The sequence below is a fragment of the Barbus barbus genome (genome assembly GCF_936440315.1).
Source record: "Barbus barbus genome assembly, chromosome: 3".
Lineage (NCBI taxonomy): Eukaryota > Metazoa > Chordata > Actinopteri > Cypriniformes > Cyprinidae > Barbus > Barbus barbus.
Window position 1 is genome coordinate 26,399,028 of NC_136731.1, and position 17,098 is coordinate 26,416,125.

Sequence of the window (17,098 nt, forward strand, 5' to 3'; positions counted from 1 at the left end):
CAGCACGGTCAGTTCACAGTTGTCTGACGTTTGAGTTTCTGTCTAGACTTTACTTTAAAAACAAAAATGTCCCCTAAGTAAATTGCTGTAGTTAAAGTGCTGTGCCTCTTGGCAGGATTTCAACGAGGTCCGTGCTCCATACACAAGGGTGAGATTATGGTGGGAATGGTGTTTCTCTTGGGAATTAACTCTTGAGTGTTCGCGAAGCTGCCAGAAAGCAAGTGCAAATGGACCGTCAACTACAAGTATGGTGAACCAAACCATTTTCCCCTCTGTACAGGTCTGGGTCCCCCTTCCCTTCATCAGGCGCTGCCTCCAGGATATCCTCCTGCCTTGACGGGCTCCATCCCCCCACCTTACCAGTTTGCCCGAGATCCACAAACCGGGCAGGTGGTTGTTATTCCAACAGAGCATCTGCCACACTACGGTAGGTCCCATGTATTCGCCACAGTTTCTGTGTTCATATTTTCCTGTGTTTCCATTCTCATACATGCATAAAACTTGCATTTCTAAAAGTGAGTGGGAGTGATATATCCCTGACATGTAGCCGAATAAATCTACTAGATGCAGGATGCTCAAGTATTCCTCCTGTTCTTTTAAAAGCTGAGATGTTAGAGCGAGGCCCCCCGCTGTGGTCGGCCATATACCCGCCGACAGGAAGCACTCTGCAGCATGCCCATCAGCTCCAGCTCCTCTCCCACCAGCAGCTCCTGCGCCAACAGGAGCTCTACATGATCCAGCACCAGACCGCACAGGTCATGGAGCTGCAGAGGAACGCACAGTTAGTGGTATGAGGCTCTTTGTCTGTCAATGTCATTATAATCGTTGGGAGGCATTCCTGTATTTCACATTTTGTAGTCCTTAAAGGATAAGTCCACTTCCAGAATAAAAATTTCCTGATAATTTACTCACCCCCATGTCATCCAGGATGCTTGTGTCTTTCTTTCTTCAGTCACAAAGAAATTAAGTTTTTTGAGGAAAACACTTGAGGATTTTTTTGGGACTTCAGTAGTGGCCAAAGATTTCAAGGTCAAAAATGCAGTAACAATGCTGCTTCAATCTACACAATCCCAGCCAAGGAATAAGGGTCTTATCTAGTGAAACGATCAATCATTTTCTGAAAAAAAAAAAAAAAAAGATATTTATACTTTTTAAACACAAATGCTCTGCTTGCTCTAGCTCCGCGATGCGCTTTCTTGTCTTCACACATTACTCATTTTCTCCTCCGACTTTAAAATCATTGACCTTTCCAATATCACCTAATCAAGACGCGCATGCACATCGCAGAGCTAATGCCAGCCCAGCATTTGTGGTTAACACGTGTATAAATATAATTTTAAGAAAATGACATTGTTTCGCTAGATAAGGCCCTTATTCCTCGGCTGAGATCTTGTAGAGCCCTTTGAAGCTGCATTAAAACTGCATTTTTGACCTTGAAATCATTGGCCACCATTGAAGTCCACTACATGGAAAAAAACATCCTGGAATGTTTTCCTCAAAACAAATTATTTCTTTGTAACTGAAGAATGAAAAGACCATGAACATCTTGGATGACATGGGGGTGAGTAAATTATCAGGAAATTTTTATTCTGGAAGTGGACTTATATATCCTTTTAAGGTCTTTTTGCACCAGCTCAGGTAGCTTTTTGTATCAAGTCCAAAATATTGTAAATTTGCATCTATTTTATACTTTCAACATTATGTATTTTATAAAAATATATTTTTAGACAATTTTGAATAGGCTTGTAATTAAGTATTTAAAAAAAAGTTTTGATTTGTTTGTTTTTTACGATGGTGCAGGAGAGATTAAATGTAAGTCAAACGAGGACCGATTTGGAGGAAAAGCCAGACAAGAGAGGAGCCGACGGGGCCAAATCCAGTCTTTCGGGCATCCCCACTCCAGCCCTGCACTCACGCAAGCCTCCCCCACGCTCCCCGACCCCCTCCGACTCATACCGCAAAGCCCTGACGCCAATGCCCGTCCCACCGCTGCCTTCACCTGTCACTGCACTGAAGTCTGAGGACAGACCCAAAGTGGCAAAGTCCCTCCCTCAACAGCCCTACTCCCATCCGTCGTCTCCTGTCCCTCACTCAGTCAGCCCTGCTTCAGCATCGCCCTCTCCAACCTCCCCCATCCAGACCAAAGAGGAGTCTGTGGAAGTGCCAGAGAAAGAACCACTCAGTCTACAGAAGCAACCTTCTGCTCCCTTCCCATCCATGTACCGTGGTAAGTGGGAAGATCAGCTTTCCCAGAATTAAATGTCCAGGATTAAGTCTGCTTAATATGTCACAGTCGCCTCAACTGTAGATTTGCATGATCTTATGAAATAATTGTTTATTTGCATATTGCACCGTAAATGAGAGGGACACTAATCAAAAACCGAAAGGAAAGCTGTTTAATAATGCATGGTGGTTAATCACCATAGTGCTGTTTTTAAAGAAATCTGTTTGGGAGGGGACTGAGAATCCACACAGGACTGCAATCAAACGCAGTGTGCTATTATTCATGTCAGAATGTGCAGGGTAGTGCAGTCTTAATGAGTAGCCTGCAAATATCCCCACATATGGGATTACCAACTGCCACTTCACTGGAATAGAGACTTCTTATGACAGCAGCCCTTTTGTACCCGTATTCCCTGGCGGTTTCCCTTTAAAAATGTTCAATGCTCAGAATAAATAGATTTTCTGCTCACGGTGCATTCTGAATGTATAAGTATGCATGAATGTGTTGGCCTCTGTGTATATAAGGGCTTTTGGGATGCTTGTGCTGAAGCCATTTGGTTCATGAAAGTTTCATAAAGCCCCAGTGCCGAAGAACATGTGGGGTTATTAATCACTTTGTCACTCTGTTTCAGGAAACTAAAGCCCCTCTACTCTTTGCATAAGCACCTCAAAAACCTGTCTCTTCTGTTTCTTTGGCAGAAATTCCTCCCGGCTACCCGTACCAATCGATAACGGCACCTTTCGGCAGCCATTACCCGTACCTCCTCCAGCCGGCTGCTGCCGCAGATGCTGACGGCCTGGCACCAGATGTGCCGTTGCCGGCTGAGACCTCCGAGCACTTGGCGACTGCTGCAGATGTCAAACCCCAGCACTTGTGTTCTCCAGTGGTTGTGGAGCCACTTCATGCATCCAGAGAGCCAGAGTCCATGGAGGAGGGCGGCACGGTGTTCAAAAAAGAGCCAAACCTGGAAGACAACAAAGACGTCCTGAGCCAGGACAGCTTGAGGCTTGCACCCATCACCACTCAAGACTCTAGCACCCCCACAGAGGCTGAAGCTCACCCTAGAGGCAAAACCACACCATCGCCAGAGGAGGAATCAGATGAGGAGGATAGGGAGGCTATCAAAATCGAAGCTGCCGCCTCAAGCCATCCAGTGCTATACAAAACATCTAGGCTGGACTCTGAGAGAACCACCAGAGCAGAAACTGCAGAGGCCTCAAATGGTCTGGTAGACCAAGTCTACAAATCTTCATCTAGTTACACGGATGCACACCATGTGGTTCGTGACATCCAACCAACAAAACCGCCCTTAGATCTCTCTGATAGCCTGAACCCAGTAGACCTCAGAGATCCTGTCCCAGACGCTCAACACCTGGAGTCCAAACTTGACAATCCTTTCCTGCCTAACAGCAGCCCTCCTCACCTTCAGTCCTCTTCCGCACCGGTGGCCATCCTGCCTGAAGACCCCATGGCAGGCATGTTTGCCCTGGTCACAGCCAGCGAGCTTCCGCAGGCCGGAGTGGTGTCCATCCTGGCCGATGCGTGTAGCTCTAGATCTGAGCTCTGCTCTGGTGTCAGTCCCCTAGAGTCCACTGCTCTGGAAGGCATGGTTCTGCTCAGCCAGATGGCAGAGCTGGAGATGCAGAGGCAACCCAGAGATGACACACAGGGTGAGTCTCGTTTCAGAGACAGGAAGGGAAATCTGAAGGATGTGGGACTTGATCTAGTGTGCTCCAACAGTTCTCAGGGTAGCGGGGTGATTGGGGAGAGAGATTTGATCGCTGTAGTGTGCTGTATAGTGAAATGTGCTGAAACAAGCTCAGGAATCGTTTCAGCTCTAGTGAATATATTCAGAATTTGCTGGAGTGTTGACCGGTGTGCCAGTGCTGCTTGTTCTTCAAGCAGCTTTTAGAGTAAAAATGTTTGTTTAAAGAATAAGTAAATGCAACTGTCTAGTCTTTTGGATGTGTCTTGAGGTCAACTCCATTTATGCAGTCTGACACAAGAAACACCCGTATATACTGATGTATTGTAGAATGCGGGGCTGCCCCGTTCTCCCTAGAGGTAATTAATGTTGCTATCGATCGTGTGTTTGTGTGTGCAGCTGTAATGCTCTGTGGACTGGAGAGTCTGCTGGAAGCTGGCAGGCAGGTCCTCCTGGAGGCCATCGAGTGTCAACCTCAGGTTATCATCCACCTCCCCCGAGAGCTCAACCCTAATAAGAAATACAGCTGGAGACAGAAGAAAGATGAACCTGTATGCTTGCCTTTTTATTACACTTTTTATTTTCTTCCTCTCATAAACCTGTGCTTAAGGTTTTTTTTTTTGCTCTCAGAATGGTGATTTCTAAAATCTTTGTAGATTTAAATACAAGCAATGTTAACATTTTAAAATTTGCATGTTTACAAATTCCAGTAGCATTTGAATTGCTCAACATTTAACAATTTTTACAAATAGTGGCATTTGAATTTTCGTACATTTGAGCAGTGTTTGCAAATTCCAGTGGCATTTACATTATTTTAACTGTTTACATTTAGTGGTGTTTGATTTAACTTCTAAGCAGTGCTTACAATTTCCAATGGCATTTAAATTTTTCAGTTTTGGCTAGTGGCATTTGAAGTTTTAACATGTAAGCAGTGTTTACAAATTCCAGTGGAATTTTTTTTTTTTTTTTTAAACAGCGTTTTAACAGCGTTTCAGTTAGAGACATTTGTAGTTTTTACATTTATAATGCAGTTAAAATGTAAAATCCAACGGCATTTAAATTTTTACATTTTAGCAGTGTTTACTTTTTTCAGACATTTGGCATAGGGACATAACCTCATAGCTCCCTTTTAGCTAATAATACTTTTGTTGCTGCTTAGAGTACTGGCTATGGAAGTCCAACCAGAGACGGTAATCTTGTTTTCCTCTCTTAGATGTTCTCCAAATCCTCTTTGGAGGGAATGGACACCGTAGAAGTGGACTACCGTGTGAGACTCGCTGAGCTTCAGCAACATTACAAAGAAAAGCAACAAGAGCTGGTCAAACTGCAGAGGCGGAGAGACAAAGAGTGAGTCACCCAATTTACATTACCTCCCTTTACACCACTTCATTAATACCTCTAACAAACAGTCTTCTGTTTGTGATCTCTGTGATTCACAGAGATAAATGTCAGCAGCACCAACAACAGCAGCAGCAGCACCAACAACAACAACAGATCCAGCAGCAGGAGATGAACAGAAATTTAGCCCGCAGGGGCCCGGGACGTCCCCGAAAGAGGAAACATGGCCTATGCGCACTGTCTCCACCCTCCAGCAAGCTGGATTCGAAGTCTGCAAAGTAAGTGTGTTGCTCAGGCACCGATAAGGCCCAGCTGTGCTCCACACGGCCTGCCCTCCAGCTGAACGCTCTGTTGTTTTGCAGGTTGGGCAGAAGCGTGCTTTACTCAGAGGACTCTGAGAGTGGGGAGGTGCCGAGGAAGCGCTTTTGGGCCTCTAACCGAGATGAGGAGGAGGAGGAAGAGAGTGCGTTGAGATGGAAGAAGAAAAAAAAGAGCTGGAGCAAGCAGGAGGCATCTTCAAGCTTCTCTCATGAGGTTGGTCTCTGTTATACTGGAGTGGATTTCTAGCTCCTAAATATATGAAATTTTTGCTTTTGTTGAACAAACATGTTGTATCAAATAAAAATCCATTCGTTGCTTTTATCTCTTTGAACAGGCACCAAAAATGGCTGTGAAGAAGAGCCGAGTGAGCGAGCAGGAGCAGTTGGCATCCAAACTCGACAAGGCCTTGTCCCTCACTAAGCTCAGTAAACTCAGCAAGCCCTCTTTTAAATTCATAGATGGTTCCTCAGGGAAGTCCAGGGCTAGTTCTGGAAGCAGAGTCCCCATGCTCACCGAAATAGACATGAGAGTCAATATGGGAAAATCCAGCCTGTCGAAAGATCTCAGCATCTTTCACAAGTTTTCCAAAGGAGGTAAAAGCAAAATGGCAGCCAAAACAAAGCCTTCAGATCCACGCCTTAAGGGAAAAGGCCAGCGGAAAGCACCTTATTCTCCAATGAGGTCAGAAATCAGCAGCTATTCTAACAGTAAGTCAGACTTTTTGTAAGTGTAATTTTTGTTGTTGCCAGTTTTTTGTTTCTAATGTAAACAGGTTACAAGAACCCCAGGGGCTTTTTCCTGCTAAATATGTATTTTTTTGTCTTAGATAATGGAGAGCATTTGTTGATAACTATCTACCATTATGTGTTTATGGTAATATCTGTAATAAATTACTGTGGGCTGCATTTAGATGTTACTATGTAGGAACGAGGCAGTACGAGTAATTTTAAATCAGTAATGGTATTAATCAAGAAATTTGATTTAGGATTTTTTGTTACATAAAATGAACAAAATGCTGTCCTAATATATAAATATATTCATTACCATTCAAAAGTTTGGGATTAAGATTTTTACTAATGTTTTGAAAGAAGACTCTCATACTCACCAAGCCTGCATTTTTTAATCATAAATACAGTAAAAACAGTATTATTGGGAAATATTATTTTAGTTTATTAACTTTTCTATTTTAATATATTTTAAAATGTAATTTATTTCAAAGCTGAATTTTCAGCTGCCATTACTCCAGTCTTCAGTGTCACATGATCCTTCAGAAAGCATTCTAATATACTGATTTGCTGCTTGAGAAACATTTCTTATGTTGAAAACTTTAGTGCTGCTTAATACTTTTGTGGAAACTGTGATGCATTTTTCCAGGATTCTTTGAATAGAAAGTTAGAAAGAATGGCATTTACTTGAAATTTTTTATAACGTTATAAATAATCGTATCGTCACTTTTGATCAATTTAAGCATCCTTGATTAATAAAAGTATTATGCATTAGTCCAAAAATATCTTACTGACCCCAAATTTTTGTGTGTGTGTATATATACGTATACATATACAATAGTCTAGTATAATTGTTTTGAACCAGTTTTTAGTTTATCGTGATTTTGGACCTGCATTCTGAGTGAAATCTGTGGTGATTTGTACCAGACACAGATTCAGAAGAGGACGATTCCCTGAAGGATGGCTGGCCTCCCAGCTCCATATTAGGAAGAGCAGAGTCACGTCCACAGCTCCCCGGCCTGTGCAGCACTCCATCCAAGAAAAAGCACTCATCGTCCAAGAGAGCCTCTTCATCATCTTCATCACTCAAGTCCAAGCAGGCGGCCAAAGAGAGGAAACATAAGCACTTTGCTTTATTGCTACAGGAGGCAGGAGTCAGCTCCTCTGAGGACTCATTTGACCAAGGTTAATAAAGCATGCCTCACTATGCACCGAATCGAGAAGGCAGCCTCTTGGTTTTAGATTTTTATTTTTTTTGGTCTGTCTTGTATTTTTAACCATGACCATTGGTCATGATGACATTTTTCCTGAGAAGCCATTTTAAGATGCTTGCGTCAGAATTTGCTACCTCACACAGTATATAATATAATCGGCTCTTGTTAGAGTCACTTCTAAATGGTTTTACTTTTTTTATATGGGAATGTCTTGCCATTGTGCATTAAAATGTGTGTGGCTGTGGAAAGTGTTCTTTATTGTATTGCAGTTTGGTACCCAAGCTTTATTAAACATGCTGATTTCATTTTTACTGAAAGTAAAGAAATGCAGTGTTCTGTCTCTTTCGCTACATCTCCTGCTGTAGAGTGTTAGGTTGCAACGCTCCACACTCCTGGTTTCCTCTGTTGTTCAAATATCCCTTTCATCAGTGAAGAGCTGTCACAAGGAGATCTTTGCATAAGTTCAGTGCTCATGAGATTCATTAGGCCAAATGACTTTGAGAAGCATAACTAACTTCTTGTTAGGTTCTTCAAAGTGATCAGATATTTAAAAAATGAGAAACTGTTGAATTCAGATAAGATGAATGTTGGCTAATATTTTTTTACATTTATAATATTGTATACATTTATCATTTAACGAGTCTTATAAACTAACGTGAAAGCACTGGTAGTAGAGCATACTACTATTATAACTACACTTAAGTCACTAAATCAACATGCACACAACCAGAATTTGTAGAACTTTCAAGCTTAAGCTGCAATCGTAAATCTTTAACTGTTCAAAGAAGTATTTTCCACTATGGTAAATGTGTGAACAGGCAAAGCATTGTGGGATATTTGGAAAATAGGGAGCTCCCTGATTTACTCAAATGAATAACCTAGCTTCTCTAGACTGCTCGCTCTCTCCCTGCAGCTGCTTGGCCACCCCTCCACCTCTGACCCCTTCTCCTACCCATGATGCTTTTGAATGTCTATCGGTCTGTGCGTTTGCTTGTCCTGCTGCAACAAAATAAGGAGCAAAGCGCTTGGCTGGGAGTAGGGCAGCCAGCTGTTCAGCGTGAGGTCACTATCCATGTCACCTGAGCCTTGAGCATTGTTCTGTAAGTAGGCCACCACCCTCATTTGCTGTGACTTCTCAATAATTCCTGCTAATTTGTGCTTATACTGTTACAGAACCAAAACACAAAAAAAAGACTGGATAACAGACGAGGTGTTGAAAATGCCTTTGTAACATGCTCACCTCCTGTTACATGCCCTCAAGCCATGGTTATGTTTGTATTTGGTGTAAAGTTTTTTTTTTTTTTTTTTTTTTTTTTTTTTTTTTTTTTTTTTTTTGCAATTTAGGAGATCTCCATCTTCTCCTCCATCTCCTCCCTCACAATCTTGTTCTTCATCTTGACCTTCTTCTCCTCCTTCACATTCTTCTTTACCGTCACCCTTTTCTTCTTCACTGCCTTATTTTTGGTCATTAATAATTGAATGTTTTAGAAGTTTTCTACATCTGCGAGATTTGATTTGAGATTTTGACATTGTTTCACAGTATATAACTAAATAGTCTTTCTCTTTCATGTTGGTTAGAATTTAATGCATGATTAAGATTGCTATGTATAAGATTTAATTATTATTTTTATTCCATTTTTATTATTATTTTCCCTTAAGTTTTTGTTTTATCATTTTCCGCAAAGGAAGCAAGAGGTTTGAATTGAAAAAGAACATAACCATGGTTGAAGTGGTTAATGGTCTGAGTTGAGTCTCAGGAGCCATGGAGGACTGTCCTCACAGAGCCTGCTTTGTGTTCCTCAGCTTTCCTCTTCCTGTACGCATCCTCTGCTTGCTGTCAGTTCGTGTAATACATGCTTCAGGTTTTAACGCTTTGGCATCTATAAAATTATTTTCACAACATAACCAATCGAAGTCCTTGTCTGCTACAAAGTCTGTGTCTTTAACAAACTCACCTCTGGCTTCAGCTACTCACAACTGCGCTGAAACATCCTGTGTGTCTGTTTCCATCACCGAGTGTGTTCCTCACCCTCCAGAGAATGAGAGAAAAGGGGGTGTTGCTTAAAGTGGGTACCTACTGTCTTACAGTTAGTCCTTGAGTTTTTTTTTTTTTTTTGTCCTTTATCAGTTTAGACCAGCTCCGAGCTAAAGAGACTGTTAATAATTGATGACTTTCTTAGTCAGGGATTCTGCCAGCAACCTTAGCTTTCTGCAGTGCTTGTGGCTTATTTCTATTCCCATTTTTCGCTGTGATTCAGCTCATTCAGCACATGGGGCAAGGCCGCTTTACTGGCTTTTCTTATTTGGTTTGGGCTTTTGCATTCCCTGCCCCTCTCGATTTGGAACGAGCCGACAACCATGCTGATTTTAAATCCTGCCCTAAAGCTCTGAAGGTTTGAAAGCTGCGCTTGCTAGATCCTGCCTACCCAGCTTAGTATATGCTGCCCGCATGAAACCAGGCTTTGTCCCCCACCAGTAATCTTGTGTAGTGGTGGGTGGGCTGCAGTGTTTGAGCAAGAACACATTAATCTAGAGAAAGTCGGCTTCTGCGGTGCTAGATTACATTGGATACGTGAAAGTGAGAAGAACACTACTGCTGGCAGAATGATGCATTAGTGATAGAAATCTAGTATTCATAGCTATACAGATTGAATTCGATGGTTTTATTATTCTACAAAGAGAACTAGCAGGGAAAATAGTCTTTATATGTTGGATATTTCTTATTTATTTGCATGGGATGATTGAAATTGATCGTTCACACAAAAATGAAACTTTTGCCATTTACTCCCTCTCATGTTATTCCAAACCTGTTATTTTTTTTCATCTTTTCCTAATTCAGGACACAGTTAAATTTTTTTTTTTTTTTTTTTTTTTGTCCATTCAATGAAACTCAGTATGGTCTGAAACAACATTGATTAGACCCAATTAACTTCCATTGTATGGACAAAAAAAAAACATTCTTCAAATTATCTTTAAGTCCAGGAGAAGAAACTCATACAGGTTTGGAACAACATGAAGGTGAGCAAATAATGACAGAATTTCTACATATGGGTAAACTATCACTTTAAACGTGGGCACTTCAACTCCAGTGCTGGAGGGCCAGTGCCCTGCAAACTTTAATCTCTATTTAACCCACTTGTCTGCACACTCTTAAAAATAATGGTTCTTTATTGGCACCCACAGTTTCATGAAGAATTTTTCCACTGATTCTAGCGAAAAAGTGTTTGTTAAATGATTAAAATGTTCCTTTAAGAACTGTTCACTTAAAGGTCCTTTGAGCAGCCAAAATGGTTCTTCAAAAAAAAAAACTTATGGAACCTTTGTTTTTAAAAGTGTAATTTACAAGTAATTCTTAACACCTTTATTAACTTGTTTGGTTGGGGTTATATAGTTAAACTCAGCAGGGCACTGCTCCTCCAGGTCTAGAGTTGAAAGCTCTGCATTATATGATGGGATGTCACAGGCTTCATCAATTTCTGAACCTATCATGTTTTGTTAAAAATACTAAATGATTTTCTTCCCACTGTTAACAGAGTATTTTACCGAACGGGATGATTATGAGGATGAGGATGATGGGTATGATTACGAACTTGATGAAAGCGACGGCATGTGTTCGTCATCTATAGAAGAAAGCGGGCTAGGTCTTCTGGCCCGCTTCGCCGCCAGTGCTATCCCGAGCCCCATTGTTACCAATCCGCTCTCCATTGTCCAACTGGAGGCTAAACAGAAAGCCAAGAAAAAAGAGGAACGGCAGAGTCTTCTGGGTAAGGAAGTGTTTTTTTTTTTCTCTACACTCTTAGGTTCATCTGTAATCTCTTAAATGTGACATCAGTTGCTTTTCCAAGCCCATGGGACTTGAATTGCCAGGTGACAAGGTGATGCATTGTTATTGGCTATCTTTTGTTGCGCTGTGTCGTGCATGTGCACCGGCGAGTGAGAGAATTGAAAGGTGCTGGCAGATGAAAACGCATTGTGCTTGGAGCAGTCACTCAGTAGGGGTGTTATTCAATATAGACACCCATCAGTTGTGCCCCACCTTGAGAATGGAGTGTCATTATCCCCCCGCCGCATTGGTGTGTGTGTGTGTGTGTGTGTGTGTGTTTGTTTGCTGTGCCGCTTGCGTTCACTGAGAATGTGATGCTGACAGGCCTTGATTTGATGAGGTTGTGCTGTGATCCTGAGCGGGTACCCAGCAGTGCACACGACAGGCCTGTCAGCGGAGACCAACAGCCCCCTTCATTAACTATTCCAAGACCCTGCAACAACGCTCAGGCTTAATTCTGGTCCCACATCTGGCCCTGTTTATCTCACGTGCACATTATATTGTCGTTCTTGGTTTGCAAATGAGTCTAGTATTTACATTACTGGTGTGTCTTTCATAAAAGGCTCTTTGCGTTTATGTGCGAGTGCATTTAGTTTGCATGTTTTAGTAATAACCGAAGGTTATGCCTTCTGGATTGTAGGTACAGAGTTCGAGTTTACAGATTCTGAGAGCGATGTTAAGACGAGAAAGAAGTTTCCGTCGCTGTTGCACGGCAAACGGTCGGCTCCTGAGCTCCCGCTCTTGCCACCCGCGAGCATCATGCGTGACGACTCCAGCCCCAGCAAGCGTGGACGCAAACCCAAGAAACCCAAGTCTCCCCGGGAGTTCAGTTTCGACCTTACCGCTGACGGGAGCGAAGACGAACAATGGACGCGGCGGAGGAGCGAACGCATCTTCCTCCACGATGCAGCCCAAGCCAACCCCATCTCCCCGTCCAGCAAAACTCTTCTTCCGCTTACTCCCAAACCCACCCGTGGCCCCAAAGCATCCCCGCAGAGCCCTAAGGAGCTGGCCAAAGGAAAGGAAGCGAAAGACCCCAACAAGGTAAGCCCTTGTTTTATTGATGTAAATCAAGTTCTATGTGCCAGACCAGGGGTCCTACGGCACGCGAGCAATAGGGAAAACTGCATACTGACGTACATGTTGATGTAATAACTTCTCATAGTCACACAGCCTGCTAGGAGCTATAAATATTATTGTGTGAGAATTAACTTGCACTAGTCTACGGATGCGTGCACGACCGCTGCACATACTAGGTGCTTCAGATCAAATCCTCAGCGGTCTATCAGCGCTAGTCAATGTCAAAATAACTGAGATGGTCAATCAAATCAATGTAGGCGGGGTTTACCATTCACTGATGCTGAGCGCGATGCATTAGTTTAACGTTGAGAGAGAGCGAGGTAAGCTGAAGCAAATCATTTAATATTAGTCAAATGTTGCACGACAGAAATGTTAAATGACCAACTTAAATGACCGACCGCTATATCCAGTGATGCAAACTTGAATTTTTTTTTTCTCAAATATAGTGAGCGAGAGAGAGATGTGAGAATTGTCTGCATCTGTCTCTCTCTCTACAAACAATGAAGCTGAGTTTAGTCACAGGCACAGTGGTTAACCAGAAAAATTAAAAATGGCACGTCATGCCGAAAAGGTTGCCGACCCCTGTGCCAGACCCAACGAAACAGTGAGGGCGCTTGGTACCAGCAGGTGTCCTGCTACATTTGTCGGACAAGAAAGCCTCCCGCTGTGAGTGTCATGTTGTTGGACACAAAAGGATGACTGCTGCTTGCCAGGCTACAATTACCAGCCATCACCGTTCCACCCTCCGAATCCTCCATCGTTTTTTTTTTTTTTTTTTTTTTTTTTTTTTTTTTTTTTTATAGTGTTCAGTGCATGACTGCCTATTAATGTTTGCTTGTCTATCCAACTGTTGTTGAATGGCTGTAATGTGTGAGAGAACTGAGCCCAATTGTGTCATGCATTTGTACGAGGCTTTTCATGCTGATGGTTTGGCTTTGTATCTGGTGTGAATGTTCCAGAAGAAGAGGGTTAAGGAGACCCCCCTGAATCTGCCCCCACCCCAGCTCTCCAGCACTCCCTCGGATGGCACCGGAGCTCTCCCTGTCAGCCCAGGGCGCAAGAGCAAGGTGAAGCCCAAAGCCAGAGAGGTAACTTGGCTAACTCTGCAATGCTAATAAGTCATAAACTGGCTGATATTTCGCAATATTTTGACTGATTCAATTCCAAGATCTACCAGCAACCATCAACTGGAAAATATATATATTTTTGTTTATTAAATACAGTAGTCAACATTTGAAGTGGATCAAAAACGTTCATCAAAGTTGTCCTAAGACAAGAACGCATTTTGGTTTTAGGACAACTTTTGATCCACTTCAAATGCTGAAATCCTTAAAAAAATTTATCATGGGTTCCACAAACATATTAAGCAATATGACTGTTTTCAGCATTGATAATAAGAAATGTTTTTAAACAAATCAGCATATTAGAATGAATTCTGAAGGATCATGAGACATGGAAAACCAGAGCAATGACTGCTGAAAATTCAGCTTTACCATCATTAGAATAAATTACATTTTAAAATAGAAAAATGAAATGGAAAACAGTTCTTTTCAATTTTAATAATACTTAACATACAGCCTTGGGGAGCATTACAGACGACATTCCATAACCCCCCAAAATATCTTATCAACCTCCAAACTTTTGAACTTTAATGATTATATTATATTTTGACCACTCTTACGATTGATGACAAAAATATCATACATTTAAATTTGTTTGGCCTGCCTTAACACTCTTAGTACATAAAATACAAGATGTACTGTGTATTACCTCACATTTTTACATGCCACATAATAAATATTTGAAACGAACTTAGTGTTGAGCAGCCATTTTGTGCTACACTGTGACGCCGAGGAGAAACCGCGAAAGAGATCAGAATAATTTTACCTGGCAGGCTCAAGGCCTATTGGGAGAAGCCTTGCATTTAAATGAGCTGCCCCTTCCTGCTCTCCTGTCCCAGTCTGCATGGGCCTGCTCTCGGTACATGCCGTGACCAAAGGGAGGGAGGAAGGGAAAGGGGAAGGAGAAGGAAAGAGAAAAGGGGCGAGTGCAATAGAGCAGCAAGCCTAATTAGACTGCACACTCAGCGGGAAAGCAGTGAAATTAACCAAACGACATCTCGCTCCATCCATTTCTCCGCCTCTTCCGCACAATTTATTTATTTCAAGATAAATCTCCACTGCATTTTAAAACTCTCCACCGCCGCTCTTTTTTCGTCTTATGTATAAATCACGTGTTATAATGCACAGTGCAGAAGCTCAGGAAATCCTCTGGGTATTTGCCGCATTTAAAATCAAGAAATCCTACATCTCGCGAGCCGAGCTTGTCACTCATCTAAATGAGTTTTACTGAATCAATTCTCCTCTAGTGAGCACATGGGTCTCATCTTTAGAACTGAACCAACAATGGCTCAGTGTTCAATATTTCATATTGTCACAGGAATTGGGCCAAAATGTGCTTGAATTCCCCCAGCAGGCTCGAGGGAAGGGCGGTGCTGTCAGCAAACTGATGGAAAGTATGGCTGCTGATGAGGACTTTGAGCCCAACCAGGACAGCAGCTTCTCCGAGGATGAGAATCCCCCTGTGAGCGCTCAGCCCGAAAGACCCTGCACCCCCGGTGAGACGCTTTCACATTCCCTCTCGTCAGCAAGGCCGCAGAGCTCTTTCCCTTCATTGCTCCCCCATTTTTAATTGCGGTTTTATGACTAAATCAGACTTCATTTTCTTGTCCGTGCATGCAATTAAAAGTGAATGTCTTTTCAATGACGTGAGGGAGAGATAATTTCACAGCCTATCTTATCTTAATCCAGCATTAAAAATCAGAAAATTGATTTGGCCTGATTGCATTCATACATTTAATAGGGCGAGCTGAGTGTTACTGCATGCATTAGCTTGTGAGCTGCTTCCTACCTACATTGACAGGATCATAAACCATGAAACCACACAAGTGACCGATTTGGAACAATGTGCATACACAGCAAACAGCCCTTCCCATGAGAGAGAGAGGCACAGTTGTTCACAATTGATTGCAGTAGTCTTTGATGTGAGGATGTTGCACATCAATTTTGGGAATAACATTACCTTTTTTATTATTTTAACATTAAACAATTTTATTTATTGATTTGATTTTAATGTTTCATTTTAATTCATAATTTTGTCACAATGCACTCTGGGATTTACTTCTTCTTCGAATTTGGCTAAAATGAGGTATTTTGGAGAGTAGCATAATTAAGTTGCCTTTGGGAACAGTTTTCACATTAAGATGCTGCATCCATAAGCAGCTCCATGGGTTTTGGAAGCTAGCTATTTTCTAACATTTGCAGTTTTAAGGGGGTGATGAGATGTCTCAGGTTTTATTTAGTAGCACAAGTTTCGGCATCTCTCTCTTCTCATCTCCCTCTGTTCTGTTTCCCCCAGCCCCTCGGAACTGTGTCATTAACAAAGATGAACTGCAGGATGGATTACGGGTCCTCATCCCTATGGATGACAAACTCCTGTATGCCGGCCACGTCAGCACGGTTCACTCTCCTGACATGTAAGAGACCCTCCCGCCTGCGCTGTTTTCATTCTCTTTATACCCTCTGCTGTGTCTTGCTTCTTGTTTGTCTATGTACGAATCTCTTATAGGCTGCAATAACTGTCATAGAGAAATATGTGTAATATTGTGTAAAATGCTTGCTAGACCCACTCCTATCTGCTTGAATGGGGAAACACAGAAATCTGAAAAACTGCTTGCTATATTCACATTTAAAGTAGCATTTCAAATCAGCAACAAAATTGTATAATATTGTGAGTTGTGGATTCTTACATTCTTAGTATTATGTGTGAACTGTCTTGGTTTTTGGCAAGGGTGCATTCTTCTGTAGAGCCAGTAAGTCCGTGTTTGTTTATTATTTTTAAATCATGTTTAATTGACAAATGAATCATATACATTATTGTCAATCCTGAAGCGAGATCCACTGATTAGAGAAGTATATTTGTGACGGAAATCACAGCAAAGATGGCTTGGTAAAATGACCTAAAATGTCCTAACCGAAACTTGTGGTGTTTGATACATTTACAAATCAAAAGAAGAGATGTTTTATTGTAAGCAAATGCATTACAGTGATAAAAAAATTCACTTATTTGATTGCATAATTCTCAGTAGTTTACTCAAGGAGAAAGTTTTGACTAGTTTTCCTCTGAATGAAGTGTTGTATTGTTTTGATTAATCTCAGAGGCAGTTGGTTTGGTTCAAGGCTTCGAACCAAGGCCACTAAAAAAAGTTGGCATTCATTGCTGTACCCTTTTCTAGCACTAGCTCCCTGGCCATTTACAGATTCTTTTTACCGAACTGATTACTTGAGCCACTTAGTGTTACAGGCAGTAAAATATTGCCAAGTTTTTCCTATTGTAAGGTCCAGTTCAGGGTTCTCCATGGAAAAATTGGGAAGTACAACGTTTTGTTTGGTCAGGAAACAGAAGGGGTGTGAAGTGTCTTGCGGGAGGCGATGACAGAAATGGGCAGTTTTGTTTTGTTTGGACTTTGTATGCTTTCTGTAGTCTCCCATGGCCTAATATCCACTTGGATGAACAAGTTTTAGTCCATTGAGCGGTGAGAGAGTTCCTCTCAAAGTCATCTCTATAAAAGAATCTCATTTGGTGAAAATGTCAAACTGGTGCAGCATC

At 41.9% G+C, this 17,098-nt stretch overlaps 1 protein-coding gene across 4 annotated transcripts in view; it reads left to right on the plus strand.

The window, feature by feature from the left end:
- Positions 1-17,098, plus strand: part of LOC306853866 (trinucleotide repeat-containing gene 18 protein-like) — a 65,926-nt gene that overhangs the window by 34,255 nt on the left and 14,573 nt on the right. The window contains exons 8-22 of one of the 4 annotated variants that reach the window (XM_079391517.1): positions 281-427; positions 604-788; positions 1,801-2,227; positions 2,923-3,894; positions 4,329-4,480; positions 5,143-5,276; positions 5,369-5,545; positions 5,630-5,801; positions 5,923-6,295; positions 7,241-7,498; positions 11,061-11,291; positions 11,991-12,394; positions 13,390-13,518; positions 14,903-15,047; positions 15,848-15,965. In XM_079391517.1, coding sequence (XP_079247643.1) covers positions 281-427; positions 604-788; positions 1,801-2,227; positions 2,923-3,894; positions 4,329-4,480; positions 5,143-5,276; positions 5,369-5,545; positions 5,630-5,801; positions 5,923-6,295; positions 7,241-7,498; positions 11,061-11,291; positions 11,991-12,394; positions 13,390-13,518; positions 14,903-15,047; positions 15,848-15,965 — 4,024 coding nt within the window. The remainder of the gene's footprint in view (positions 1-280; positions 428-603; positions 789-1,800; positions 2,228-2,922; positions 3,895-4,328; positions 4,481-5,142; positions 5,277-5,368; positions 5,546-5,629; positions 5,802-5,922; positions 6,296-7,240; positions 7,499-11,060; positions 11,292-11,990; positions 12,395-13,389; positions 13,519-14,902; positions 15,048-15,847; positions 15,966-17,098) is intronic. The other 3 variants (XM_079391518.1, XM_079391519.1, XM_079391520.1) reach the window with 3 other exon arrangements.